Source organism: Cercospora beticola, chromosome 5 (genome assembly GCF_033473495.1).
Source record: "Cercospora beticola chromosome 5, complete sequence".
Taxonomy (NCBI): domain Eukaryota; kingdom Fungi; phylum Ascomycota; class Dothideomycetes; order Mycosphaerellales; family Mycosphaerellaceae; genus Cercospora; species Cercospora beticola.
In genome coordinates this window covers 2683937-2711119 of record NC_088939.1, presented here as the reverse complement: position 1 = coordinate 2711119, position 27183 = coordinate 2683937, and the positions used below count along the sequence as shown (strand labels likewise).

Here is a 27183-nt window from a genome sequence, read left to right as displayed (position 1 = left end):
CTGGCTCCTCGGTGGATGCGGCGCGCGCCCACAAAGCATGTGAGGCGCTGGTCGCTGGTGGCCGGACGAGTGGTCGGGCCGGCTCAGGGAAAGTGGTGCGTGACCAGAATTACGCAAGCACGCACGGGCGCCGTGGTTTTGAATGCCGCCTTTCCTCGTCCGCTTCTTTCTCTCTCCACCAACAACAACCACCACCTCTTGCAAACAACAACAACAGCACCACCTCCACCACCTCCACCACCACCACAGCACCCGTCCGCTCCTTAGTATCCTTTCTGCACCCTCCTGTTGAGTACGTGATGCGAGCTTGACAAGGCACATAATCCGGCGTGTTCTCGTGGTTTGCGTGTCGGGCGGCAGAGCGTGTCTGCGTTCTGAGCAAATTGCGACGTCCGCGCAGTGAGGCGCTGGTCTGTCGCTTTCTGACTGCAATTTGCACTTCTCGCCGCGCTCGTCACGGCTGGAGTATTCTAAGCACTCTCTGCACCAAATATCTTGTGGCCGGCGCCGACATTTTAAGTCGCGCCGTGCATCCTCATCCTCACGCCCTCCGCCCACCTTTGCGTGGGCAGCCAGGGGTCGTCGCGGCTGAGTCTGCGCCTGTCACATCCACAGACATATCATCACCACAGACGCTACAGAGACAAAGAGACACGCACGCGGACACTCCGTTCCGCGCCCAGCTGCGCGCGGTGCGCGTGTCAGGACAGCAGCACATGGTCCGCGGCGTGCCAGCGAGACATCTCGGCCAGCAATAGTCAGGCCCAACTCGGATCTTGCAAGTGTCTCTGAGCCCAAAAAGGAAGGCTCCACTTTTTCGCTTTCTGGTCCGTGCACCCTCACACTCTCTTGAAGATGGATTCCCGCATGCCGAACAGCAATGATGGATATGCCAACAACGCTCTGTTCGCCGATAGTCAACAGCAGTACAATTCATATGACATCTTCCAGAGTGGCAACGAGTTTTCCAATCCCAACAACGATGCTAGCTGGGGCCTAAACGCCAGCAACTTCAATTCCGTCGATCAATCACGTGCGCAGCACCCGCCCGCAGTGCCAAGCTGGCAGCAGCAGAACAATCCTCTCGCTGCTCAGTCTGCCTACGATGGGACCTCCTCGCCATACGGAAGATCGATAAACCAGAGCCCTGGAGCCTTCACACAGTCCAATTTCGGCAACATCGGAGCTCAACAGGCCTACCCATATCGACAACAACAGTTCGCTGCTCCACATCTCAACCAAGGAAATGATGGCCAGGCCTTCCACAATGGCTTCGTTTCTTCAGGACAAGCCGCCAACACGATTGCTCCTCATGCTCTCAACCACCACCAGCAGCGACCGAATGAAGGCAACTACATGCCTTCAGCTGCTCACGCCGCATACCAGAACAGAATGCCCCTTGTTCAGCAACCAGCTCGCCGAATTGATCACAAAGTGCTTGCTAGTGCGATACCGAAGAGTGCTCCGGCTGGCATGTTCTCGATCATCAACTTCGACGAGCTGTCTCGTGCGACCAACTCCGAGCGAATGAGCAATGGCGCATTTGTTAGCATCGGAAAAGAACCTATTGAATGGGACGTCACACGCAGTGCCATCCCTGCATACGTACATCGACGCTCACGGAATGAGCTACGCAAACTCGCGGCAAACAACCCTGCTGCACTTGCTAAGATTGGCAAGAAGTCCAAGACTGTTACCGCATCTCGGAGTTCCGGAGAGCAGATCAAGTACGAGCAATCTTCAAGTGACGACTCATCTTCGTCCGACGACGGGTCCGACTACTCCGATGAAGATGACGATGTCGATTCACCATTGCCGGCGAAGCGGCCCGACTCCCCCAGAGGCGGCGTAGAGTACGATGTCATCAAGGCCCTTTGGCGCAACAAGCGCAAATCAGTCGATGGTGCCACGATAAGAAAGTGCATGGCCGAATTCTGGGAAATCATCAAAACCATACGGGACCGATGGAAGACCGACACGGCTGCTCTTACCGAGGCGGAGAAGCAGGAGAAGACCGGCGAGCTCCCGTTGCTCAAGAGTCGAGTCAAGGACCAGCGCGACATGGCGGAGACAGCCTTCCGGGCTGCATTCAAATATGGACACCGCGCCATTATCGAACTGTGAGTACTTCCATTTCCTTGCTTGTGTTTTTGTTCTTTGAGCGGCGGCGGAAGCATTAGCGGCGAGAGTGCATTTATGACAATGCATCGTGGAAAGGTTGCGTGGCAACTTTGTATGACGGGAGTGCAAGTTTCGCGTCGTGAATTCTCCATCAACGTGACAGTGTTTCAAGCGTGCGCGCCTGAAGTCGATATATATAAGCTGGCATGATGTGCAGTGCATGCCGTTCTATCTCCTGCAGATCGGAGACAGCTTGCCTCGTGCGAAATGATGGCGATACAATCCATGCCCGTAACAATGTTTTGACAAGGGCTTGGGTGACCATGTTACGAGGGGTTCGGGTTTGCACATCACCATAAGAGTATTGACTGACTATCAACGCACATAGACTTGCCGAAGGACTCCCACTCGTCTACATTTTCTATCAGTTCTTACGCGACCGAGTCGTTGCTGAAGATCAAAATGGACCACTATCTCGCGCCATTCTGGAGCTCATGGCTGCATGCTCCACCCTCACCCGAGAGAAGCTGGAGAAAACCAATCTCGAAAAGGTGCTGCCGCGAGTACAGAAGAAAGGAGATGCCAAGACACAATTCTTTGCGAAAAAGATTCTCGCGAATGCAGAGATTGCTTCCAAAGAGGCCGCGGCCAACAAGAAGAATGAGAAGCCCGCTGGCGATCGTACTTCAACCACAAAAGCCGACAGCCCGCCGAAGAAGTCGACGGTAGAGCCGGTGGCTGGTGTCAAACGCTCGGCGGCCGCGGCTTCGAATACTGATGGAGGAGCCGCGAAGAAGGTCGCAACTGGTGCAGCAAAGACCAATGGCGCAGCTACCACCGCACGAATCACTGGTAATGGTGTTGTCAAGAAGACGGAAGCCGGCAAAGCCACGACGGCAACGACGGCTCCTACGAAGAAAGCTGTCGTTGCAAAGCCCTCTACCTTCTTCTCAAGCCTGCAGTCGGCCAAGAAGCCTGGCACCTCGAATGCAGAGAGGAATGCGAAGACTACAGGAGCCAAACCACCTGGGGCAAACGCCGCTGCTCCGACACCGAAGCCAGCATTTTCTTTCGCAGAGACCATGGCCAATCTGGCCAAGCCAAAGAAGGAAGAGGTTAAACCTGTAAAGCAAGCCACCCCGCAGCGACCAGAAGAGACACCAGAAGAGCGCGCCAAGCGTTTGCGCAAGGAACAGCGGCGGAAGCTGCATGTTTCCTTCAAGACTGGAGAAGATCTCGTGCAGATACGTTACTTCACTCATGATCCTGCCGAGGAAATTGATCACAACTCGAGCCAGATGCGTGACATGTCTGATGTCGCAGGAGAGGGCAGAATGCTCAAGCAGAAGCACCAACTTATGGATCTTGACGAAGACGAGGACGAGGCTGAGGAGAGTACCAATCTCATCGAATTCCGAGCCCCATCCCAAGTGGACTTCACCGTGATCGAAAAGCGAGAGCGCGATCGGGCGTACGCTCCTTATGCCGGAGGCGCCCTGCAGCCGCAATCGACCGAACGTGCCAAGCGCGAGCAGTATGAGAATAACAACCTCTTGCAGTTCTACAGCGACCGCAGCGAGATCCCACCCAACCCCAAGGAGCCCGAGAACCCGTACAACGGAGACCAAGGCGAGCCGATTAGGGCGTTTGGTGCGCTTGACGACAAGTGGATGGCTCGTGCGCGTGAGATCGCATCGCGACGTGGTCAGCAGCCATTTTTCCAGCAAACCGCGTATGGGCAACCTCCACAACCACCCGCAGGCTTCGGACTTCCAAACTTCATGGGTGGCCAGCCGCAACAGCAGCAGCCTACTGCTGCCGCGCCCATCGATGTTGGTGCTATTCTTGCTTCCCTAGGCCAACTCGCTCCACAGCCGACGAGTTATCAGCAACCACAATCTGGAATGCCGGCTTTTGCTCCACCGTTCATGGGCGCAAATGGCTTCCAACCTCCCCCTCCACCACCTCCGCCGCAGCCTGCTGCTCCACCGGGACAGATCGATCTTGCTGCTATCTTGGCGCAGATCCAGCAGCCACAGCAGCAGCAGAACTTTGCTGCTCAGCCGGCAAATCCACAGGCGACGAACCCCAACTACAAGACCAAGGTCTGTCGCTTCTACAAGGAGGGCAAATGTCAGAAGGGGGACGCATGCAGTTACATTCATGACTAAGCTATGTGCAGTCATGGGATTGCGACTTCTTCTTTTTGCAAGATGATGAGATTAGCGTAGGCGCATGGATGGGCAATGATTCACAGCAACATTTCCTGACTTCAGGGAGATACTCTCCAAGCGCTCGGCTTAGACTGGTGCCTTGAGTGCACCAGAAGGCTGATCGCGACACGCATTGCGCGTGGCATGTAAATATGGACAGCTGCTGACATAGCTGTAGCTTAAATAGCAATGAATTCGAAACAGTCGAGTTCAGCTTTAGCACTTTCCTTCCCTTCCACTGTCTCTTACCCAGCACGTCGGCCGTACCTACTTTGCACTCCACACATTTGAAGAAGTTGCTGTCTTCGCACTTGCAAAGCCGAGCAATCACTTATCAACCCGTGGACAGGACAAACGCATTGCAGATACTTATATTTCGACAACCTAAGAGCCTCGCGCGATGACGATTGAAGATATCAAAACCGTCTATCAGCAGAAGCACAACCTACCCTCAACCTACCAAAATCTCCATCCGCATCCACATCCCACGGCCCAACGAAACGTCACGCAAGCAGTATCGCACGCGACAGCGCCACTGCAAGGCCTTCGCAAAGTCCAATTAGTCCGCAATCCTCGATTCAAACCCAAAGGCCTCGGTGACTTAGCCAGTCTATGCCGCAAGTACGAGATCACGCCGACTTTACCTACTCCTTTTACCATCATCCATGCAGTCGTCGATGGCCTCGAGACAGCCAGTCAGACGCTCGTCGATGCTTTGACGCCAAGAAAAGACGATGGCAACAAGACAACGGCAACCACCAGTCACCCACGCGTCGTGACTCGAATGGTCAAGAAGCCGGACTCCACGGGCAAAACAGGTCATCTCGACGCTGAGAATGTACAGAACGATTCGGAGTACCTTGCACCTGTAAGCATTGGCACTCCAGCCCAGTGTCTCAATCTCAATTTTGACACTGGATCTTCCGACCTCTGGGTCTGGTCGACTTTACTACCTGACAATGTGAAGACAAAAGGTCAGCAGACAGGACATGCAATTTTCGATCCCTCGAAGAGTAGTTCGTAGAAAGACGCGGGTGGCATGTCGTGGCAGATTCAGTATGGAGATGGGTCGACGGCGAATGGTGCTGTGGGGACGGACAATGTGTCGATTGGAGGATTATGTGTGACGGGACAGCATGTTGAGTTGGCGAAGAATTTGGCGCAGAGCTTTGAGCAGAGTGAAGGGGATGGGTTGTTGGGACTTGCTTTCGTGAGTCTTCCTCATCGATCACGGAGAAGCTGGGATTAATACGAGCACAGGGAACGATAAATACTGTCAAGCCGCAACCAGTGCACACTCCGGTCGAGAACATGATCATGCAAGCCGATATTCCCAAAGACAGCGAGCTCTTCACCTGCTATTTGACCAGCACTAAAGATAGCGAGCCGGATTGCTACACTTTTGGCTACATCGACAACGATCTTGTAAAGGGACGGCCGATCTACTACACACCAATCGACAACTCGCATGGCTTCTGGAATGTCAAGTCAACCTCAGTGGTCATCAACGGAAGCAGCATACCTCTTGCAGGCAACACAGCCATCATGGACACCGGTACAACGTTGAGGTAGGGGAGTGATCTCCTGACAGAATTAGAATCCAAGCTGACATACCCGAGCCTCATCGACGACTCCACCTGCAAGAACATCTACGCCGCAGTGCCTGGTTCCCGCTACGACAATGACCAAGGCGGTTTCATCTTTCCAAAAGATGCCAAACTTCCCGATCTCAGCTTCGCAATTGGCGATCAGCAGTTCTCGGTGCATAAGTCGGACTTGGCCTACGCAGAACTTGGTGGCGGAATGGTATACGGTGGGATACAGTCGCGCGGAAACATGAACTTTTCGATTTATGGTGGTACGCACTTGAAGGGCATGTATGCCATTTTTGACCAGGGCAAGAAGCAGTTTGGGTTCGTACAGCGTTGATTGAGGACATTGTACATAAGCGTGGAGCAGGTGTAGAGTAAATTAGGGCCCATAGTGGCGAAGGAATATTGTTTGAACTATGACCAGCCAGATAATGAGGGCGGTCTTTCGCCAATGTCCCATGAGCTAGGCTCAGGTCCCACGTTGAAGACTAGATTGCCGCCTTGACTGAGCTCTTCGTGACTCAACCAGCTGCGAGTGTGATTCTTTCCGTTGAAAGTGATCGATTGAGGATAAAAGTTCGTATCAGAAAGGCCTGGCGCTGTGATATTCAGCGTTGTCTCGCGTTTCGTGCCCGTGAAGAGTTTGATCCGAAGTGATGAAAATCGAGGAGCGCCGATTAGGTATACGGGCTGTGCTGCAACGGGGAACTAGTTATCAAGATTAGCGCGAACGTGCTTGGAAGTTGAGGAATTATGCTCACCAATCCAATCAAATCGAAAATCAACCAACTCGGCAGCGCTCCTCCGTCGATATTTCCTGGATATCCATTCCTTTCATCCGAATAGTACTGATCTACGATCTCTCTTGTCCTGTGCACAGTCTTCCATTGATATCCAGAGACATAATTATACAGATATGGTGTCAAAAACGAAGGTTCATTTCCAGGATTGAAAAGCGCTGTTCCTGCGTCGTTATTCGCTCCTACAGAAGAGCCTAGTCCGGGGATGAAACTTGCATCAAGACGCTGGATGAACTTTTGTTCACCGCCCATGAGTTTTATTATGGTTGACATGTCGTGGGGAGCGGCGCCGAAGGCTGTTTCCCAGGGTTTGGCTTCGTAGATGTCGTCGGCCCAGCCGCAGCTGCCGCAGTTGAGAGGGTCGTAGGCTGTGAAATTCCAGGTTCCGTCGCTGTTGCGGGGAGCTGGGAAGCCGGTGAAAGTGGTGTTGGTGGTGGAGTTTGAGATGGAGGGGATGTAGAGGGTGGTGTTGGCGGATTGGGACCATTGATTTTGCCACCAGGAGGATTTGTTGAGGAAGTCGGAGGTTTGGGTTGTGGAGTTGGATAGGGTTTTGGACATGCTGTAGATGGAGAAGTCGTTTTGGGAGTATTCGACTCCGCGGGAAATGCTGCGGGTGTGGTTTCGGGTGATGAAGCCGAGGGAGAGGTAGTCGTCGAGAGCGCCGCGACCTTCTTTTGTTGCGCCGTCGAAGGTTGCGGTGTCTACGTTGTGCACTGGCTCTGCGAGAGCGTCGTTCAGAACTGCTCGATAAGCCTCATGCCAGTCGATGTCGTCAGCTAGCTCGCCACCGTTTTTGACATAAGCGTCAGCCAGCACCATGTCCGCATGAGTACCGCCTTGCACTCGCCCGTTCCAGTTGGCAATGCGACCAGCTGGGAGCCATCCCTCAACCGTGAAAACAGAGATCAGACCCTTGATAACACGAGAGTAGGTCTCAGTGTAGAGTAAGTGGTATAGTGGCGTGAGACTTCGGTACGTATCCCAGAGAGTGTAGTGGTCGTCGAAATATGGAATGCCATCGTATCCAGCGGGACTTTCGCCAGTCTTGTCAGTGGGCATCAGGCCAGTCTGGTACAGTGCAGTGTACAGCATCCGTTTGAGCGTAGTGTTGCTACTGCTAGTAGAGCCATCATCTACAACTTCAATCGTGCTTAGGATCTTCTTCTCCCATTCCTCTCGAGATATCTCGACAACGTCAGTAAAGCTCAGATTCGCAGGAAGTTCGTTTGCAGAGTTGACACAGGCCTGTTCGTGGCTAATATAGGAGATGCCGATTCTGGCCAGGATTTCTCTACCTGCGGATGCATTATTGGCCGCAGGCGTCCAGCTGAAGAGCGCGCCAATTCCCATGCCATTGCCAGCAAATGCCTCAAACTCGGTGAAAGACCTTGGAATCGGGCGATTCTTGAACGCAGGTGGCTCTGACGGACTATACGGCCAATTTATGGTTCCAGCGCCTGGCACACGATCTCTGCTGTTTTGCGTCACGTATGCATCGCTGGGCACCAGATTTATCGCACTGAAGTTTCCGCAGAAGTAAAGTGTATGTGATTGAGGTTGGCTCCAACCTCCAGTATAAGTCGCGGATCCGGAGTACGATGGCTGCCCATTCTTGCCTGTGCGAGTGTGCAGCGTGCCGTGAGTGTACCTCTGCGAGTAGGCTTGCGTTCCATAGCCTGGGAGAACGTGTGTCAAATCAACGAGGACATGTGCATCTTCTGTTGTCGCTGTTTTTCCAATTTCGGGAGTAGATCCAGATATGCTAGCATTGCTGGCGATCGATGCTGGAAAGGTGTACTTGATGAGACCAGCCCGGCGTGAACTTGCAATGTCTACTTCGATTCCATTGAGCAAAACTGTTTTGAAATGACCGACGGTGGCTGTCTCGTCCCCTAAGCTTCTGTTTTGCCAATACGTGGTATTGTCTGCCAAATTGATGTCGCTCAAGTCTCCGTACAATGGCATCTGCGAAATCAGCCCATAAGTGGGGACGCCTCCAGTACCCGAAACATGTGTCATAGATATTCCAGTCACGTTGCCGAGTGGAGAGTATCCTGCGTTGCAATCTACGGCCGTACCGTTTGGAACGCCCAAGTACGACGTATCGATGCCAGGCTTCGCGAGGCCCCATGGGAGTGTAGCTCCTGGGAATGAGTTGCCGCCTGCGATTGCAGAGCCTGGAGTCGAGCCAGCGGTTCCAATGAGAGGATCAACATAGTCTGTCAGGCGTGCGGACATGTTCTGCTGATTTTGCGCGACTGTGCATGTCGTCAGTAGACACAAGGCCGCGGACCGCTGGCAATGGTGCCGCATCTTGGGCCACTGATCGAGAATCTAACAAAATCTGACGAGAAAGAAACAACGAGAGTGGGGAAGACACTACTTTGATATAGTCGGCCACAACGCGGCTGCATCCGTGATTATAAACTTTGGTCGATTGAGCCGGTCTCGGCTGAACTTCGCCCATACCTACCCCACGGGCAATGCACTGGCCTGTATCGCGTGAAGTTCTCCGTATTGTTGTGCGAGGACGCTTGCAGTATTTGGTCCTGAGCAGCGGCGTGGATATTGTGCGGCCGAGTGAGGTGTATTGAAGCTTCTCCTTGCCTGAGGCCGACATCTTGAGCATGGTCTCATCCCTCGCCCGATGCTCACGATGCTCATGATGGCCAGGTTCATATACATATATTGGAATAGTGTCTGTCGATAGTTAGTAGTATGTTGCAGAAGCACTGCATGCGTCGGAAGGACAGGGCGCAAGATACGTTCCCATCGCGGCGGCCACGAACTGGTCTGTCCCATATTCTGTCCTCAAGTATTGAGTTGTCAGTCACCCCCAGGGGCTCAAAAGAGGCTTTTTTTTTCTTGGGAGCCACCACCTTTAATTGTCTCCGATACCGAGAAGCAGCGACCAAAACCGAGACCCTTAGCTGCCGTGCTTGCAGAGTCGCTACTTCGTCCTTCCCCCTCGCTCTTGTATCGACTGTCCGAGCACTCCGGCTACTCAACACTCCAAGCCCGTAGTCTACCTGCAGAGTGCTTCATTGCAATTAGCATCAATAATCCATCCATATCATGTCGAACGCAGAGGACCTTAACGTGCGATCGGATTCGAAATGCGCCGATAACTTTGAACGCACCAACGCCGCGCCCTCAGCCGTCGGCTATCTTGACAGCCCGGCACCACGCCGTGCTACTTTCGCATCAGTTCAGAAAAAAGAGCAAGCTTCATACAGCCGTGATAGCTGGGGATTGCCCCAGGCAAGGCACTATGATTCGTTACAACTTCTAGATCATCGGGAACCAATACCTATGCTTGCAGACCACACCCCGGGGGATCATGGAAACTTCTGTGGCGGCTGGTGGCCACAAGAGCGAGCGGAAAATCGTTCCCTGCCGCATCTCCACGGTTATGCATGTCATGCCTGCCGGGCATTCTTGGAGTCTCGAGGGCCAGAAGTCGAGTCGAAAACGGAGAGAAAAGCTTGCGACGATGTTGATTCAAGCGAAAGGAGCTCCGACACGGATGGCGCGCTGGCCGCTGTGGCTGTGGATGTCGAGCCTGAAGGGGAGCGGGAAGAGGATGAGATCTGCGAACCAGTGCCTTGCCAAGTGCGATTTCCGGTCGAGAGATACACGGGTCATCGCAATGCTTACCTTCACATGACTGCGTGCGAGGCGTGCAAGCCGCAATATCGAGCTATGGGCTTCGACTGCTGATGGATTCACGAAAAGCGTCGTGTTGCACGGCGGCTGAGCTCCGTGCAGGTCTGTCACCAGGACAAGTCTCGGGACCGGACAGCTGCTGCCATCATAGGTCTGGAAATCATCGCGTTGCGTGCGCGGCAATCAGTCGTCGGTCGAGCTCGTGCAAAAATGCGCCGGAACATTGCATATGGAAGAGGGCGACTGAGGTGTTTATTATTGTGAAGTCGGCATTCGGCAGCCATACGCGACGCGACTACGATCATGCAGGGTTCACCTGGGCCAAGCCACTTGCGACGTCAGCCTCAAGCCGTTCGCGGGTCCGCAGGCCTTCAACTTCTCGGGTTCCTGAGAGCCGTCACTTCGTACCTACCACCTCCTTGCAACTCGCTCGCAAGGTGTCCGCTTACTGCTGCGCGTGCGCCGTCGCTGAACCACCTCAAACAAACAGCTACAATGGGCGGCATGGAGGAAATGCAAACCGCGATGGTCAATCGCTCCATCAGGACCATCAAAGCAGTGCGTAGCGAACGTCCTGGCCCATACGATTGATACTGACGATGAGAAGGAACTCGAATACCTATGCGATGCTTCGATCATCTCCCCACAGACACTGAACGACCTTCTTCAAAAAATCCCCTCACAGACAGCTCTACACGCTCCCATATCGGTCGGTGCGCTGCCATCAGCAGTTGAGGCGGCTAGGGCACAGCAAGTTCCTCCTACAGAACCTATGGCCAACCTGAATGTGAACGGAAACGGCGCGCACGACGAAAAGAGTGGCTTCTACCAGCCCACACCTTCACCACAACCCCCGCCATACCAACAACAGAGTGTACCTCCACCTCCGCCAGCAGCGAACTTCCCGCCTCTTGCACAAGCTACTGCGTTATATGTCTACAAGTCAGAGGATGCTGGCGACTTGGCCCTGCAGCCGAACGACCACGTAAGTGTTATTCTAGGAATGCGGCTCACTGCTGCAGCTACATAGCGGCCCATGCTAATATTTGATTGCGAAACAGATTACAGTAACTGAATACATGAACGCCGAATGGTGGAAGGGACGGAACACGCGAACTGGGCAGGAAGGTATCTTCCCGCGCAGCTACGTTCAAGTCGTCGACGACAAGGGCGCGCCACCTGGAGGACCTCCGGCTCCCAACTATGGCAACAACTACGGCAACATGCCTCTTGAAACGAGTCAAATGGGCAACGGCGAGGGCAAGGTGCCGGGCAAAGGACAGGAAATGGGCAAGAAGTTTGGAAAGAAGCTGGGCAATGCGGCCATTTTCGGAGCCGGTGCCACGATTGGTGGCAACATTGTCAATTCCATCTTTTAAGGGACGTTGGGCCATATCATATTTGTGCGCGCATTTCAGGCTTTCGGAAACCAGCATGCATTGAAAATGACGAGCTGGCGCCAGTGGGCGCAGGGCTACAGTCTGCATTTAGATCATACCGACAGGCTTTCACTCTGCAGATAGGGGTCGTGATGAATCTCAGTTAGTCGGCGCAGGAAGTGCTATACTATGCATCCAGATGTCGTTCTTCAAGCGTACACTTCCAGCTGATCGTCTCGTGTATCATCAATTGAGCAAACCATGTGAACAAAGCACGGGCCACACAAAGTTTTGGCGGCGCAGGCTTTCGCCGACGTAACAAGCTCACGGCTCGCGCGTTTCTGCCACTTGCATTGCCGTTTGGCCCTTTCCACCTCCACACCCACTCCTGCCGTGCTGCAACACTCTTCTGCACGCGCAAACACGCGCACAACCATCACCAAATCGATCCAAATCATCAAACACGTCCAGACACGTTCGTACCTGACGCGCAGACGTGTCGAGCACGCGCGGAAAGTGTTTCGAGACTAGGGATTCCGCCGTCCCAGGCGCAAACAGTCGCGTTGCGACTGCAAACACGACAACCACACATCAGCTCTGCTGCCCAACATGGCGAGCTCACAGGCACTTGGTGTCGGCGACGGCAGCATGCCCGACGCCATGATGCTCGACACGCCCGACTACACTGATTCCGAGTCGAACCCCACAGGCACCGCCAACAGTGTCGCTGGTGATGCTCCCAAGGACGGACGCTCGAAGCGATGGGAGGGCAATTCGTTAAGGAAGAGCATGCTTGGAAAGAAGCATGACCGGCTAGGCGATAGCAAGGAGGACGACTCGATCAAGCGATTTCGATACCTGCTTGGCCTAACGGATCTATTTCGCCATTTCATCGATACGAACCCAAACCCCAAGATCCGCGAGATCATGCAGGAAATAGACCGCCAGGATCAGGAAGAGGCTACTCGCGCGCAGGCTGGGAACAAGCGCAAGGGCGGTGCCGGCGGCGATAGGCGGCGGCGGACGGAAAAGGAAGAAGACGCCGAGTTGCTGCGACAAGGCAAGCAAGAGGGCAAGACCGAACACACCATATTTCGTGAAAGCCCGCAATACATCCAGGGTGGTGAAATGCGAGACTATCAGGTGGCTGGTCTGAATTGGTTGATCAGCTTGCACGAGAACGGTATCTCGGGTATCCTCGCAGACGAGATGGGTCTGGGCAAGACGTTGCAGACTATCTCGTTTATCGGCTACCTGCGATTTCTGCAAGGCATCACGGGGCCTCACCTCGTCGCCGTGCCCAAATCGACATTGGACAACTGGAAGCGAGAATTTGCAAAGTGGATCCCGGAGATCAACGTGCTTGTCTTGCAAGGAGCCAAAGACGAACGTCAGGAACTCATTCAAGACCGACTGGTCGATGAGAAATTCGACGTCTGCATTACGTCCTACGAAATGATCCTTCGTGAAAAGAGCCACTTGAAGAAGTTTGCATGGGAGTACATCATTATTGATGAAGCTCACCGAATCAAGAACGAGGAATCCTCCCTCGCACAAATCATTCGAATCTTCAACTCAAGAAACCGACTGCTGATCACCGGAACACCACTTCAGAACAACCTGCACGAATTGTGGGCACTCCTCAACTTCCTGCTACCAGATGTGTTCGGAGACGCCGAAGCTTTTGACTCGTGGTTCAACAATCAAGATGCCGATCAAGACACTGTCGTGCAGCAATTACATCGTGTCCTGCGTCCCTTCTTGCTTCGCCGAGTCAAGTCTGACGTCGAGAAGAGCCTGCTACCAAAGAAGGAAGTCAACCTATATGTCGGAATGAGCGAGATGCAGATCAAGTGGTACAAGAGCATTCTGGAGAAGGATATCGATGCTGTCAACGGTGCTGCAGGCAAGAAGGAGAGCAAGACTCGTCTGCTCAACATTGTCATGCAGTTGCGCAAGTGCTGTAACCACCCTTATCTCTTCGATGGCGCCGAACCTGGTCCCCCATACACAACTGACGAGCATCTGGTCAACAATGCAGCGAAGATGGTCATGCTTGACAAGCTGCTCAAGCGAATGCAAGCTCAGGGCAGTCGTGTCTTGATCTTTTCTCAGATGTCGCGTGTTCTTGATATTCTCGAGGATTACTCTGTCATGCGCGGCTACAAATACTGTCGTATTGATGGCTCGACTGCCCACGAGGACCGTATTGCGGCGATCGACGACTACAACAAGGAAGGCTCTGAAAAGTTCCTGTTCTTGTTAACAACTCGTGCTGGTGGTTTGGGCATCAACTTGACGACAGCCGACATTGTTGTGCTTTTCGATTCGGACTGGAACCCACAGGCCGATTTGCAGGCCATGGATCGTGCTCATCGTATCGGTCAGAAGAAGCAGGTCCATGTGTTCCGCTTTATTACCGAGAATGCCATCGAAGAGAAGGTCCTGGAGCGTGCAGCTCAGAAGCTTCGTCTCGATCAGCTCGTTATCCAGCAAGGACGTGCACAGCAGCAGGCCAAGACTGCTGCATCTAAGGATGAGCTTTTGGGCATGATTCAGCACGGAGCAGAGACGATTTTCGAGTCGAAGGACGGATATGGAGCCTTTGGCAAAGGTGGTGAAGCAGATGATGACCTTGATGCGATCCTACGCCATGGCGAAGAGCGCACGAAAGAAATGGCTTCCAAATACGAAAAGCTTGGTCTGGACGACCTGCAAAAATTCAATACAGAAGCAGGCGCGGCTTATGAATGGAACGGCGAAAGCTTCATCAACAAGAAGAAGGAGATTGGGCTCAACTGGATCAACCCATCGAAGCGTGAGCGCAAAGAGCAGTCCTACTCCATGGACAAGTACTACCGCAATGCTCTGATGACAGGCGGACCTCGACCCGATCCAAAGCCCAAAGTTCCCAGGGCACCCAAGCAACAATCTTTGCACGATTATCAGTTCTTCTCGCCGCGCCTTGGCGACCTGCAGGAGAAAGAGACCGCCTGGTTTCGAAAGGAGAACAATATCAAGGCGCCTCTTGCCGATGGAGAGGAAGACACTCTGGACCAGCGTATGCAGGACCAAGAACTGGAGCAAAAGAATATCGACGATGCTGAGCCTTTGACCGAAGAAGAGGTTGCCGAGAAGGAGCAGCTTGCGTCCGAGGGCTTCGGTGACTGGAACAAGCGTGACTTCCAGCAATTCATCAATGGTAGCGCCAAGTATGGTCGCAATGACTATGAAGGCATTGCACTTGAAGTGGACTCCAAGAACCCTAAGGAAGTGAAAGAGTACGCCAAGGTCTTCTGGAAACGCTACAAGGAAATTCATAATTGGGAGAAGCACGTCTCGGCCATCAAGGAAGGTGAGCAACGCGCTGCCAGAGTCATTGAACAGCGCGAAATGCTCAAGAAGAAACTCGCCATGTACCGCGTGCCTTTGCAACAACTGAAGCTTAACTACACTGTCAGCACGACGAACAAGAAGGTGTACACCGAAGAGGAAGATCGATTCTTGCTGGTCATGCTAAACAAGTACGGAATCGATACGGAGGGACTGTATGAGAAGATCCGCGACGAAATTCGCGAGTCCCCACTGTTTCGCTTTGACTGGTTCTTCCTCTCAAGGACTCCGCAAGAAATTGGCCGTCGTTGCGCAACGCTCATCACGACTGTCACGCGTGAGATGGAAGGTGGCAACAACAAGGAGAACAAGCGAGCCGTTGAGGAAGAAGATGATGAGGAGGAAGAGGCTCCGGCCAAGAAGAAGGGTCGTACTTCGACTGGTGGTGCCAAGGTGAGTTCTAGAATGCGGCCGTGATGAGAGTCAAACGTGGATGCTAATTTTCATGAACAGAACAAAGCTGTCAACGGAGTCAAGGGCACTCCCAACGGCACCTCGCGCGCTGGCAGCGTCGATACCACCGGCTCTGGCAGCGTTCCTGCGAAAGGCAGAGGCAGACCAAAGAAGAAATAGATGCTTTGCTTCTCGGGTCGCAAATGATTTGAGGCATGACGGGCTTTGATCGAGCGGTGTTCTGGCGTTGTTGGCGTACACACTGAGACGTATGCTCTGGTGAAAGGCAAAGTGGTTTGGTTTCAGTAATGCCATACCCTGAAGATTCAGCACGGAGCTGCTGTGCTTGCAAGAGTGAAAGAAAGGAACGATGAAGAGCATTGCGGCATAATGTTCTATGATCGAGTACAGCTTCACAGGTTTGCAATAGTACTTCTGCTGAACTCAGAAGCAGCAGATCAATTGAGCATTGTTCTTCGTTCAATTCTCCGATTGTCTTATCAAGCTGAGTGATGGCCATCTTTGATCGATGATCGATCTCCAAAGACCTTTGCCTGGACGTGTAAACAGCAAGTCGCTTCAAAGCTCTCCACCGAATATCATTTCCTGAGAATGCATGGCTTTTTGACGTAGAGGTCTCGCGTTCATCAACAATCCAATTCTCAGCACAAACGCACTGACCAAGCGAGGTCATGCACAGACCAGACCAGCCCATGCACAGACCAACACAGTACAATCGAGCTGGACGAGGTGTACTACTGCTCGAGGGCAGTTCCCAATCCCTCTTCCGTAACACATGACATCGCTCGTTCTCTTTGTCCCATCTCGCTAGATGGATCCTGTTTCGGAAGTAACCAGCTACGACGAATCGACAAAGGGAGCTGGTGGCGATTTTGATTTCAGATTCTCATCTCTTTCTTTGTCCGGCCGACAGGAGGGCAACATTGCCTTTGGTTAGGCCGGTTTGGGACAGGCGCGAAGACCGCGCACATAGAGTGGATGTTAGAATGGGAGTTAGAATGAGAAGCAGGGAGAAAAAACTTTGGGGAATGAGCCTGCCAGAGGCTTCACTTGTTGATAGTATTATGTAGTTATGCTTTGTGGAAACGCAAAAGTTGCTTCAGATAATCACCTATTCCTTCGTCGTGAGCCCGCATCCAAGTCGCGCTTCAGATGTCTCCGTATGGATAGTACATTGGATCATTTTGGATGTCTTTGCCGTTCATCTCTTCGATGGGAACCGGTGCGAATCGATAGCCATATTTGGCGGTGCATCGAGCTTCGCATTGGAAGACGATGAAGAGACCCCATCCTGGGTGCTCCACATCCCGTAGCAGATATAGTTCGGTGACAGGAGCATCGACTGGTACGGGTTCAAAGTGCTCATTCACGATCGTTCCGCGGGTGCCGCACTTCGCGCAGTAAGGGACTTTGCGGCCGAAAACTGCTGCCATAGTCATCGGATCACGATACACTATGGCACCCAGGACAAGGAGCCTTTTGATCTGGTTCATACGTTCTTGCGTGACGACGCCGGCCTCCATGATTGCGAGTTCGTTGAGGGTGATATAATTGTTCCAGATACCAGAATGTCGATATCCCAGACGAGAGTTGGAGATCTTATTGAGAATCCGTCTCTCCATCTCTTTGAGCTGTGCCCAGGTGTTCTCCTGTATGACAGGATCATTCCCGTTGCCACCTTCCTTTGTGATCCACCGGGAAAGTCTCGCGGCTACCGTGGATGCTCGTCGACCCCCAAGCGTCATGCTGTAAGAAGGATACGTGGTAGGACCATTCCAGGTATGCCTATAATAGTCCTCGAAGGCGGGAAGAGTTGGTGTCCTCATCTCCACGTCATAATCCTGGACCATTCGCGAGCGCGGGGAGCGAGGGAAGATCTTTCGCTCTTCAGCTTCGATGTACCGTTGAAGCTGCTCTATTCTTCGATCGGCCTGGTATATCTGTGCCTCGGTCATCTGACTCTTCTGAAAGTCCACATCATGGGAGTGTCTCTCAAGCTTCAATCGCTCCTGCTGGGTTTTGTGCAGCTTTTCATATTTCTCGAAGCGGAATCTGGATCGCCCGTCCACCTTCATACCGTCAATAGTTGCAAATACGTTTCGTGCAGGCGTGGCAGGGGACTTGAGATCCTTGTTGTGTCTCACAGGACAGTTATCTCGCCCGTGTCCAAGAAAGAGGCATTTGGAACATCGTTTGCCGGCGGGGTTTCGACACTCATCGTGACTGTGGCCCTTTTCGCGACAGCGAGCGCACCTGAGCAGCGATTCGCTGTAACGCTTGAAGCTGAGCGCGTCCCTGCAAGAACTTGTTGCGTGGTCGGTCGTATTGCAGTGGGCACAATAGGAATGTGTGGGAGAGGTCATCGACACATCACCAGATCGTTTCTTGTAGCAATCATCGCTTGAGTGGCCCTTTTTATTACAGTGGTCACACACTCCATCTCGCTTATTGCCGTTGCGCATTTTGCAATCTTTAGTCTCGTGCGTCCCGCGCGACTTGCAGTTCTCGTTCTTGCACTTGAAGTTTGCGGGATTATTGAAACATTTGTCTCGCGTGTGGCCAGTCTTGTCGCAGAGAGAACAACGTTGGTCTCTGTTTTGGGAAGTATTCCTTGGCGTGTTGTTCCTCGAGCCATTCTGCCTTGATCCACTGTTCCTTCGACCCTGGTTGCGGTCGTTCCTTGGATTGTTAGTCACGGGGCGGGGCATTGCGACAGTGAAGCTGGTGGGAATGGATAGTAGCGCGGTGTGAGATTGAAACTATGGAGGTACTGCCAGCAGATACCCAAGTATGGGCCTTGGAGGAAACTGAGATTGGGAAAAGGTGCGTGGTATGTTGCAGAAAGAAAGGAGAGCATCGGGAGTAGGCTCGAAGGGGTGTATAAGAGATCGACGGGAGGTGCTATAGATAGTCTTTGATTTCATTGTGCTGGAGGCATAACAAAGCGGACTGGTCCAGGCGCTGTACGACGGCGCCATCATGGCTCGCCTTGAAAATGCTTGACTTGAGGCTCGAAAAGGAAGAGAACAATGCTCGCCTGGATTGACCGAAGGTCCCCGAATCAAAGGAAGCAATTCGCCGTCGAATCGATTCGTTCGTGACAAAGAAGTACTGCACTCTTTGGACCTGTTACTCAACAGTGGGTCACGTGAAGGACTTTCGCCTGTTGCGGCGTCGGTGTGAGGGTGTCGGGCGGCGCGGCGGGAGTTGTTGTTCTTTGGAGGTTAGGAGGGAAGAGACAGAGCCAAAATGAGGGTGCAGCGGAGCTCGGCTTGAACTTTCGCCGATCGGCCGACAATTTTTCGGTCTGATCGTCTCCACTCAAAAAGTGGTCGACTGCTCTGCGTACTGGGCGCATCCCAGCGATTCTCTCAATGTCCGATCGTCTTTTCTCTTGGACGCCCGAATCAAACGACGACGACTATATCCGCGAATCGACCAGGCGCAAGCGAAAGCACTCCCACAAACCCGGCAACCCAGCCTTGATGTCTGGTGGCTTGCCATCGCCCGCCATGGAGCGCGAGGACCCCATCGAAAATGGCGCAAAATCGGCCAAGAAGTCTAAGAAGGAGCACAAGAAGAGGAAGCATGAGAGTGACGGGGCTGTCAACGGCGATGCAGTGAGGGAGAAGAAGCGCAAGGTGACACCGCCCGTCGATGCCGACGACGATTCTGCTCCAGAGGAGCAGCCCAGCAAGAAAAAGTCGAAGCAGGAGCGCAAAGAGGAGAAGAGACGACTGAAAGCGCTGGCAAAAGCTGAGCAAGCGCCTGTTGAGGAAGCACACGCGGAAGAGGTTGAGGCAGAAGAGCAGGTCAACCAGGAATTGAAGGATGCTGCAGCAGAGGCTGGTGCTGCTGATGTCGAGAACGAAGACGATTTCGCCGCATTTGGATCAGATGACGAGCAGCAACCGCAAACGAACGGCCATGATGCAGACTCTGAGGTGGAAGAAGAGGACGAGGATCAAGAAGCAGCCGATCTACCTTCAGCAGTCGGTGTATCGCTACCCAGTACAAGCGAAGAGCCGAAGAAGTTCTCCGAGGTCAATCTGAGTGAGAAGACCATGCGCGCTATCAATGACATGAAATTCGAGAACATGACAGAAATTCAGAGAAGGGCGATGGGCCCGCTATTGGCAGGCAAGGACGTGCTAGGTGCCGCAAAGACTGGATCTGGAAAGACACTGGCATTCCTTGTACCTTGCGTAGAGTTGCTGCATGGTCTTCGATTCAAGCCGCGAAACGGAACTGGTGTGATTGTGGTCTCACCAACTCGAGAGCTGGCGCTCCAAATTTTTGGTGTCGCGCGAGAACTCATGGAGCACCACTCACAGACTTTTGGCATTGTCATTGGTGGTGCGAACCGAAGGGCAGAGGCGGAGAAGCTGGCCAAGGGTGTGAATCTGCTCATTGCCACGCCGGGACGCTTGCTCGATCATCTGCAGAACACTCCAGGGTTTGTGTTCAAGAATGTCAAGGCACTTGTCATTGACGAAGCCGATCGAATTCTGGAAGTGGGTTTCGAGGACGAGATGCGACAGATTGTCAAGATTTTACCAAAGGACGATCGTCAAACCATGCTCTTTTCCGCTACGCAGACGACAAAGGTTGCGGATCTTGCGAGAGTCTCACTTCGAGAGCGACCTCTATACATCAACGTGGACGACAAGGAAGAGCACAGCACAGTCGCCGGGTTGGAGCAAGGGTACGTGATCTGCGACTCCGATATGCGGTTCCGCCTACTCTTTACCTTCCTCAAGAAGCATCCCCAGAAGAAGATCATTGTCTTCTTCAGCAGCTGTAACTGCGTCAAGTACTACTCAGAACTTCTCAACTACATCGATCTGCCGGTCCTCGATTTGCATGGCAAGCAAAAGCAACAGAAACGGACGAACACATTTTTCGAATTCTGTAACGCCAAGTCTGGAACCCTCATCTGCACAGATGTAGCAGCAAGAGGTCTTGATATCCCTGCTGTAGATTGGATTGTGCAGTTCGATCCTCCGGATGACCCTCGCGATTACATTCATCGCGTCGGCAGAACAGCGCGAGGTGCAAATGCGAAGGGAAAGAGTTTGATGTTCTTGCAGCCGAGTGAAGTTGGTTTCTTGTCGCACCTGAAGGAGGCAAAGGTGCCTCTTGTCGAGTTCGAGATCCCACCAAAGAAGATTCTTGATATCCAGTCACAGTTGGAGATGCTCATTGGCAAGAACTACTATTTGAACAAGGTGAGTACTTTGGAAGGAAGACTGAGCATAGCGATTACTAACAATTTTCACAGTCTGCCAAAGATGGCTATAGATCTTATCTTCAGGCCTATGCTTCCCACTCGCTTCGTACAGTGTTCGACATCCACAAGCTTGACCTCAAGAAAGTGGCCAAGGGTTTCGGATTCTCAGTGCCTCCCAAGGTCGACATCAATCTTGGAGCCAGCATGAAGAAGCCTGATCAGGCGAGGAGGAATTACGGAAGCCAGCCTGCACAGAAGAGGAAGTTCCAAGGAGGCAAGCCTGTGAGGCGGTGATCAGGTCTGGAATGAGGTGATGTACAAAAGCCATATTGGTTTGTTTCAAAAGGGAGTCCATAGCGAGGCGTTGTGTAATGAAGGCTACTTTTGTGTAGGACTGAGCCGTGCCTGTAGGAAGACTCAAGAGAGCGGGTAAATTTGACTCGGGACACTTTCTTCTTCAACCTCTTCATACCTCATCGCCGCCTGTTGCCGTTGCACGACACAAGCACATTGTCTCTGACCGAACAGCTCGACTACTTCAGTGCAATACTGACATCCGGCGCCCCGCCACGCTAGTGTCACATACGAGATACAAAGCACCATGCCATCAAAGGGGTTGTGGTCCAATGGTAAGATCTTCCTGGCCTTTTGAACTGGGAGACCAGTTGCCGGAGGGATGCCAGTTCGATTCTGGCCTGCTCCAATGATACCGTCTTTTTGCCTTTTGCCATATCCTTGATCGGTCGAGCGCAGCGTCACTGCAACCATCCTCAGGCTTGTCGCTCACAATACCAATCCTCACTTGAGGAGCATAATATGCTACGTTCAAGACGTCCCGTTGTCACTGGGGGCTGTGGTCCAATGGTAAGATACGTCAAGCATTTTCAGTGGGAAGCCCGCTTTGCTCGATGGGATGTCGGTTCAAGTCCGGCCAGCTCCAGCGCTATTCTTTTGCTTTCTTGCTAGCTAGCGAAATTTGTTTTGCCATGTTGGTGCTTCTGATGCGGGAGAGGACCGTGTAGCAGATCTGGTCACTGCAGATGTAACGGACTTCGACCAAGACACAAACTGGACCTTCCACTGCTAGCATAATATACTGGATGCAAACAATCTTGCCATCAAAGGGGCTGTGGTCTAACGGTAAGACACTCCCTTTCGGCCTATTGCCTGGACTGTCCAGGTGCCGGGGGGAGGGATGCCGGTTCGATTCGGGCCTGCTCCAACAATCTTTTTGCCAATGCACTGGAACTTTTGCCAATTGATCCTTTGCGACGGCGAGCTGCAGTGACCACGCATCGATTTCCCAGTTGGAGGTTATGGATTTCTGGCCTCCAGACCTTGTCGATCGATGCTAATCACGCACAACTTTAGCTCCTCCAATCCAGATCCATGGCAGCAAATGCAACTTCCGCATGCATTACTGATATGTTGAGCAGTATCAGATGAAGACATCCGACGGATATGTCTTGAGTTTGTGGCTGATGTCTCAGGAGTAGCAAACGCTGCATTTTGCAATCTCAGAACTTCCTGATGGTGCGGCAGACATTTCCCTCCTTCTCCAAAGCTGAGCAGCATGACAGTCCTACTCTTATTCATCTTGATCGGCGGGTCGACTGCTTGTAGCCTGGCATACAACTATTTTGCTAGACTTCATCTCAACACGAAATATAGGTCGAAAGTCGTAGCCACTCACGCCTTTGCTATCGAAGGACTCCAAATCTTCCTGGCACTGGTCGCGATTATCAGCAGCTGGAATTCATTTCAATCGCCATCTCTCATTCACGATCGACATGGCTCGGAGATCAAGCTACACCTTGCGAATTGGCTGACCGCGGCCGCAATACTGGGCACACATTTGCTTGGGATCTTAGTGATCGACGCAATTGATAATCTCGTTCAGGTCGGAACATGTGGTCATCCATTCCAGCCGCAATTGTTCCTGCTCACACGAAGTGTGTTGCTCCCGCAAACCATCAGAAGACGACCCCTGGTCACGATCAAGACATCAAAGGAAGTTGTTCAAGAGGCTCGAGGAAGAAGTCGAACCACGAAGACTCTCACCTCTTCCGTAACGCCCAGACGTGCTTGCAGCCAGCCAGCAACACCACTCAGATTGCGAAATATGGGAATTGAACTTCCTTCGGAGACTCGCAATGCGCTGGCTCGAGCCAATCCGTTCGGAAAGCGTCGTGACATGGTCAGGTTCCGAGCCAGGACGATCAGCACGCCGACTCATGCTCCAAAGCCGGGCAACATGACTTGCGATGGGTCGCCCTTGAGAATCAAAACTCTTCGACTTTCGACTAAAGCAAACGCCATTGTCCAGCCGTCCGGCGACGAGGCTAAGCCTGCTGAAACGACAAAATTGAAGTCAGAGCTTCATACCCCAGAACACAATACTGGCGAGACTCCAAGCCTTGGAAGCGAGGACACCATCTCCTCGCCCTCAACGGACGGGCATCCTTTCACGACGCCCATGACCCCACAATCACTTGTGGATGAAGTCCGGACAAGCGAGCATTCGTCGGTGGACAGTCTTGAAATAATCTCATGCATATTGCGTCCAAGACCTCGTGCTTTCTCGGTCAAGCTGGATGGGATGCGGAAAGGTATGAGTATCGACGGCGGGGGCAGTGTTGCGATCAGAAATGGCAGGGCTCGTGGAAACTCCGTCAAAGAGAAGGTTCAACATCTCGAGCAGGGGTTGTAAATGTATGTAGTTGGTCAAGGTGGTTGGCAATGGGGCATGTCATTTCATGGGAACGAGGGAAGTGTGCTGTGATAGTGCGCTGTCGTGTTCATATGTGGCAGAGGAGGATGGCAAAATTATAGGGCAGGTACGAAATTGAAGTGAATTTAGTTCGCTTCGAAGTATTGTTTCTTGAGTCTTGTTTGACATCCCACGCACGGTCGTTGATCGTCTCAGATGAAGCGTAATCGCCCTGTACAGGTGATTCACTGAAGTGGTGTCGATGTGTACGCTAAAAGTCGAAGTCCAAAAACAGAATTGTTCGCTTGTTCACTTACGTCCCCATGCAGCTTCTCCAGCGACACCACCACGTGTATATTAAACGTTGAAAAAGCAAAAAAAAAGATTTGAAGCATGATGCTCGACGACACTTTTGAACAGTTAGAAACTGTACATCGTGAAGTGACGTTGTGGCAGGGCATACCCTGTGTGATTCGAACACTATTAGACAGTTAGAAGCGGCTCAAGTCGAACGAATCATGTAGTAGAACATACCACGCTCCCGAAGGAACTGGCTAGACAGTTGAATACGACTGAGTCGTATAGTTCCAATAGCAGGCCAGCGCGTTCTAAATTTTCATTAGAACAAGTTGCATTTATGTAGGCAGTTGAGTATACTCACAACCACTCCGCCTAATTAGGCGTTAGCAATTGTTGGTGACAGACGATGGTTCGACTGTACTCACCAAAGTGCCTATAGCAGGATGACAAATCAGCAGATCTGTGACAATATGATAGCTTGATCTTGACTGTGCGAACCTTGCTCTGGCACACCGCTTCTCAAAGCGCCCCGCAGCGGTGACGAATCAAATTACTTGTTGGTGGGGCTTCAGAGCTCACGCCAGAACCAATGAATTACAGCTCTACTTCTGCTTCCATGAAATCTCCTTCAACATAGCCTGATTCTCCTCATGCACCTTTCGAAACTCGGCCAGCGTCTCAGCTTGTTTCTTGCCAGACTGAACGCCCAAATAATACCCGATGGCTGAAGGTAGTAATGTGACTGGAAATGGTTTGTTGTATTTGCTTGTCAAGATGCGATCTTGAATGAAAGTTAGTCTTGGCGTTGGGTAGTTTCTCAAGTTTTGTTGCGCACCAACGAGTTTCTTGAAGCCGCTCATGGCTCGGACTGTTTCTTGTGGGAGATTGTCTTGGTGGTGGTACAAGGACTTCAAATGTTGCACTGCTTGAAACGAGAGGGGGGATTACAAGGAGGCTGGGAGATGGGGTCGGCATTCTCGGGTGGACGGACGAAAGCGAAGAGGGCTGAATCAAAAGTTGAACAAGACTTTGATGGCGGTTCATTCGTGGAAGCACGACGACCATAGATGATTGTTGGATCGCTCTGAATCATTTGAAAGTCGCTAACAGACTAGTTTTGCACATGGACTGCCTTAAATCCACACTTTTCGTGGAGAGAGCTAGATCTATTCGTCTTGTTTCCGACGTATCGATACATTTGGAGTGACAACGTTCTACCTCCTTCACCCGAGAACGCAGCACCGACGAACTGAATATGAGAAGTTGGGAAGAACAAATCCTCAGAAGCGGAAACCACGTTGCGATCTCCACAGTGTCCAATTCAGTTCAAGATAACTATTTGCCTTGAATATACCACCTGAGCGCAAATACTCTATTTGGTATCGAATGCCCAACTCTAATGACCGCGACCATCGTAGCCAACGGAGCAACAAAAGGCTGCTTTTCTTCCAAGAAGATATCGATGGGACTCGCTCAGATTGACTGGAGCGGGAACATTACAGTTCTCTCTCCAAACATCTGAAGCAAACAGCAGCTGAATGCACAGAAGCGTCGGACATGGTGCGTGTTGAGAGCGGAGCCACGGAATACTGCAAAATCCAACCCCGTTGGATCACGGCGAAAGTCAACGTGACGTCGTGACATCCGCGCACCACTATCGTACTCTCTGAGGTCCATGCCAGACTCCGAACGTACTGACTGGCTTGGTTCAGCTGAAGTGGCGGACCGGAGTCATCGGAAAAATCTGACAACCAACGTTTCTCCCTCTGGGATTGAGCTCGGTTCCGCTGTTCTCGACAGAACAGAGTGCGGCGATGATGGTAGTGATGTATCCACCTCCTCACAGCTTGCTATCCCTATGCGTCCGCCTGTCATCATCCGATAATACCTCGCACACCCAGCGCTCCGCCTCTTTCTTCATTAAAGCAGAAAATTCATGCCCAGCACTCGAGTCCACAACATCTTCAACGACAATTCCCTGATCTGCAGCCCAGCCACCTTCAGCAATCCCCCTCTTCAACCAGTCCAGGAATACCTTGCCCTGTGCAGGCGGTACCAATTTGTCCTTCCCTCCACTCAAACAAATGATCTTCTTTCCTGCCAACGTTCGCTCGACCACAGACCTCAAAACCTTCGCTTCCCTTTCCGAAGGAGGATGCAGATGATCGTCACCCGAGAAGACATCCAGTTCACTCATCAAAATCCCGGCAGGATCGTACTGTTCAATCGCCGCAAGTAATGATTGCGGAAAATCGCTCGATCCCAGAAAATCTTTCCCCGGAGGATCAGATGCAATGGCTGTTCGCACTCTACTCCGGATTGCTCGATCGGTCATGAGTCGTACGTAGTCCGGACAACCTATCACCACCATGCCAGCTGATATCCGAGGCTCTTTCATCAATGCAACCCATGTCGCATGTCCACCTAGACTGACGCCTCCGCAGAAGTGATCGTGGATTTTGAAAGGTAGGTATGAGGGAATCTGGGTAATGAGGAGACTCAAATCGTTGGCCGTACCGACATACGTCGCGAACATATCTTGCCCGTGTGTCGGATTCCCCTGTTTCCACGATACATTGTTGTCGTTCTCAACCATTCTGGAGCCATGATTCCGTTGATCAAAGTTGACGCATATGAGGCCTTTCTGGCTTTGTGACTTCCTCTTAGAATTCCACGCTTCAATCAATGCCGCAGCAGTGTATGCCATGCTATCTTGTGTATCACCTCTTCCATGTAATAGCCAGAATGCTACGATTTCTTCGGGATGTTGGGGAAGCTCTTCCATGCCGTAGACTGTCGTCAGAATTCCGCCAATGTTGTATCGTTTCCAGGAGACGGGTTTGACGTTTGCGAAGGCTTTGTGAGTGTTTGCGATTGGTGAGGTGAAGGGCGATTTGGTGGAGTCGACGCGGAGGGCGTGAGCCCAGGCGAATGTACTGCTGCCTGCCATGGTCAATGTATTGTGTGTTTGTGGGAAAAGAAGTGCTGGAAGAATGTTGTGAGATGCAACAGCTTCGCCCCGCTAAAACTATGAGCCGAGGCTTGTGATGTATCTAAGCCGAATCGCCATCGCCTGAGTAAGAAGCTTGCGAGGTGATCCTACAACAACCAGGCGTGTGGCTGTCAGGCGGGCTTGCCATTTGCTTCTGGCGGTTGCTACGCGCGAGAGGCGACGAAGGTTCACATGGTGCCTGATGTATTAGCAGGACCAGTATGGAAACAGCGTCCGAGATGATCCGCTGGTAGCTGCAGATGTATACATATACGATCTGCCTGCAAGACATGGCTCGAGGTATCGTGGTATCGCATCGCATTGCCCTTGAAGGGTAGGTGCATCTGATCTCCCGAAATGGACGACTGTG

General features: G+C 52.3%; 10 protein-coding genes and 3 non-coding genes across 13 annotated transcripts; 9 read left to right on the top strand and 4 right to left on the bottom strand.

Annotated features, from left to right (window-relative positions):
- Positions 1-855: 855 nt before the first annotated feature.
- Positions 856-4292, top strand: RHO25_008326 (uncharacterized protein; the record flags this gene model as incomplete). Its single annotated transcript, XM_023600459.2, has 2 exons — positions 856-2120; positions 2510-4292. 2 exons carry the CDS (start codon positions 856-858, stop codon positions 4290-4292), a joined length of 3048 nt encoding a protein of 1015 aa, XP_023448929.1.
- Positions 4293-4734: 442 nt separating this feature from the next.
- Positions 4735-6263, top strand: RHO25_008325 (uncharacterized protein; the record flags this gene model as incomplete). The annotated part of the gene is made up of 4 exons (XM_023600458.1): positions 4735-5308; positions 5363-5544; positions 5595-5902; positions 5954-6263. The coding sequence occupies 4 exons, from the start codon at positions 4735-4737 to the stop codon at positions 6261-6263; spliced, it is 1374 nt and encodes a 457-aa protein (XP_023449634.1).
- Positions 6264-6340: 77 nt separating this feature from the next.
- RHO25_008324 (uncharacterized protein) lies at positions 6341-8967 on the bottom strand (the record flags this gene model as incomplete). Its single annotated transcript, XM_023600457.1, has 2 exons — positions 6341-6634; positions 6688-8967. The coding sequence occupies 2 exons, from the start codon at positions 8965-8967 to the stop codon at positions 6341-6343; spliced, it is 2574 nt and encodes an 857-aa protein (XP_023448933.1).
- Positions 8968-10890: 1923 nt separating this feature from the next.
- On the top strand, positions 10891-11774 carry RHO25_008323 (uncharacterized protein; the record flags this gene model as incomplete). Its single annotated transcript, XM_023600456.2, has 3 exons — positions 10891-10953; positions 11003-11380; positions 11457-11774. The coding sequence occupies 3 exons, from the start codon at positions 10891-10893 to the stop codon at positions 11772-11774; spliced, it is 759 nt and encodes a 252-aa protein (XP_023449106.1).
- A 609-nt stretch (positions 11775-12383) lies between these two features.
- Positions 12384-15740, top strand: RHO25_008322 (uncharacterized protein; the record flags this gene model as incomplete). Its single annotated transcript, XM_023600455.2, has 2 exons — positions 12384-15560; positions 15621-15740. The coding sequence occupies 2 exons, from the start codon at positions 12384-12386 to the stop codon at positions 15738-15740; spliced, it is 3297 nt and encodes a 1098-aa protein (XP_023448932.1).
- A 989-nt stretch (positions 15741-16729) lies between these two features.
- RHO25_008321 (uncharacterized protein) lies at positions 16730-17799 on the bottom strand (the record flags this gene model as incomplete). The annotated part of the gene is made up of 2 exons (XM_065603049.1): positions 16730-17633; positions 17726-17799. 2 exons carry the CDS (start codon positions 17797-17799, stop codon positions 16730-16732), a joined length of 978 nt encoding a protein of 325 aa, XP_065459121.1.
- A 1156-nt stretch (positions 17800-18955) lies between these two features.
- HAS1 (ATP-dependent RNA helicase) lies at positions 18956-21105 on the top strand (the record flags this gene model as incomplete). The annotated part of the gene is made up of 2 exons (XM_023600453.2): positions 18956-20809; positions 20863-21105. The coding sequence occupies 2 exons, from the start codon at positions 18956-18958 to the stop codon at positions 21103-21105; spliced, it is 2097 nt and encodes a 698-aa protein (XP_023449542.1).
- Positions 21106-21423: 318 nt separating this feature from the next.
- Positions 21424-21514, top strand: RHO25_008319. Its single transcript has one exon. It is a non-coding gene; the product is annotated as a tRNA-Lys (tRNA).
- Positions 21515-21658: 144 nt separating this feature from the next.
- Positions 21659-21751, top strand: RHO25_008318. Its single transcript has one exon. It is a non-coding gene; the product is annotated as a tRNA-Glu (tRNA).
- Positions 21752-21934: 183 nt separating this feature from the next.
- Positions 21935-22033, top strand: RHO25_008317. The gene has a single exon. It is a non-coding gene; the product is annotated as a tRNA-Arg (tRNA).
- A 900-nt stretch (positions 22034-22933) lies between these two features.
- Positions 22934-23521, top strand: RHO25_008316 (uncharacterized protein; the record flags this gene model as incomplete). Its single annotated transcript, XM_065603048.1, has 1 exon — positions 22934-23521. One exon carries the CDS (start codon positions 22934-22936, stop codon positions 23519-23521), a length of 588 nt encoding a protein of 195 aa, XP_065459120.1.
- Positions 23522-24423: 902 nt separating this feature from the next.
- RHO25_008315 (uncharacterized protein) lies at positions 24424-24681 on the bottom strand (the record flags this gene model as incomplete). Its single annotated transcript, XM_023600452.2, has 2 exons — positions 24424-24602; positions 24657-24681. 2 exons carry the CDS (start codon positions 24679-24681, stop codon positions 24424-24426), a joined length of 204 nt encoding a protein of 67 aa, XP_023449533.1.
- A 980-nt stretch (positions 24682-25661) lies between these two features.
- Positions 25662-26771, bottom strand: RHO25_008314 (uncharacterized protein; the record flags this gene model as incomplete). Its single annotated transcript, XM_023600451.2, has 1 exon — positions 25662-26771. The coding sequence occupies one exon, from the start codon at positions 26769-26771 to the stop codon at positions 25662-25664; it is 1110 nt and encodes a 369-aa protein (XP_023449534.1).
- Positions 26772-27183: the final 412 nt, after the last annotated feature.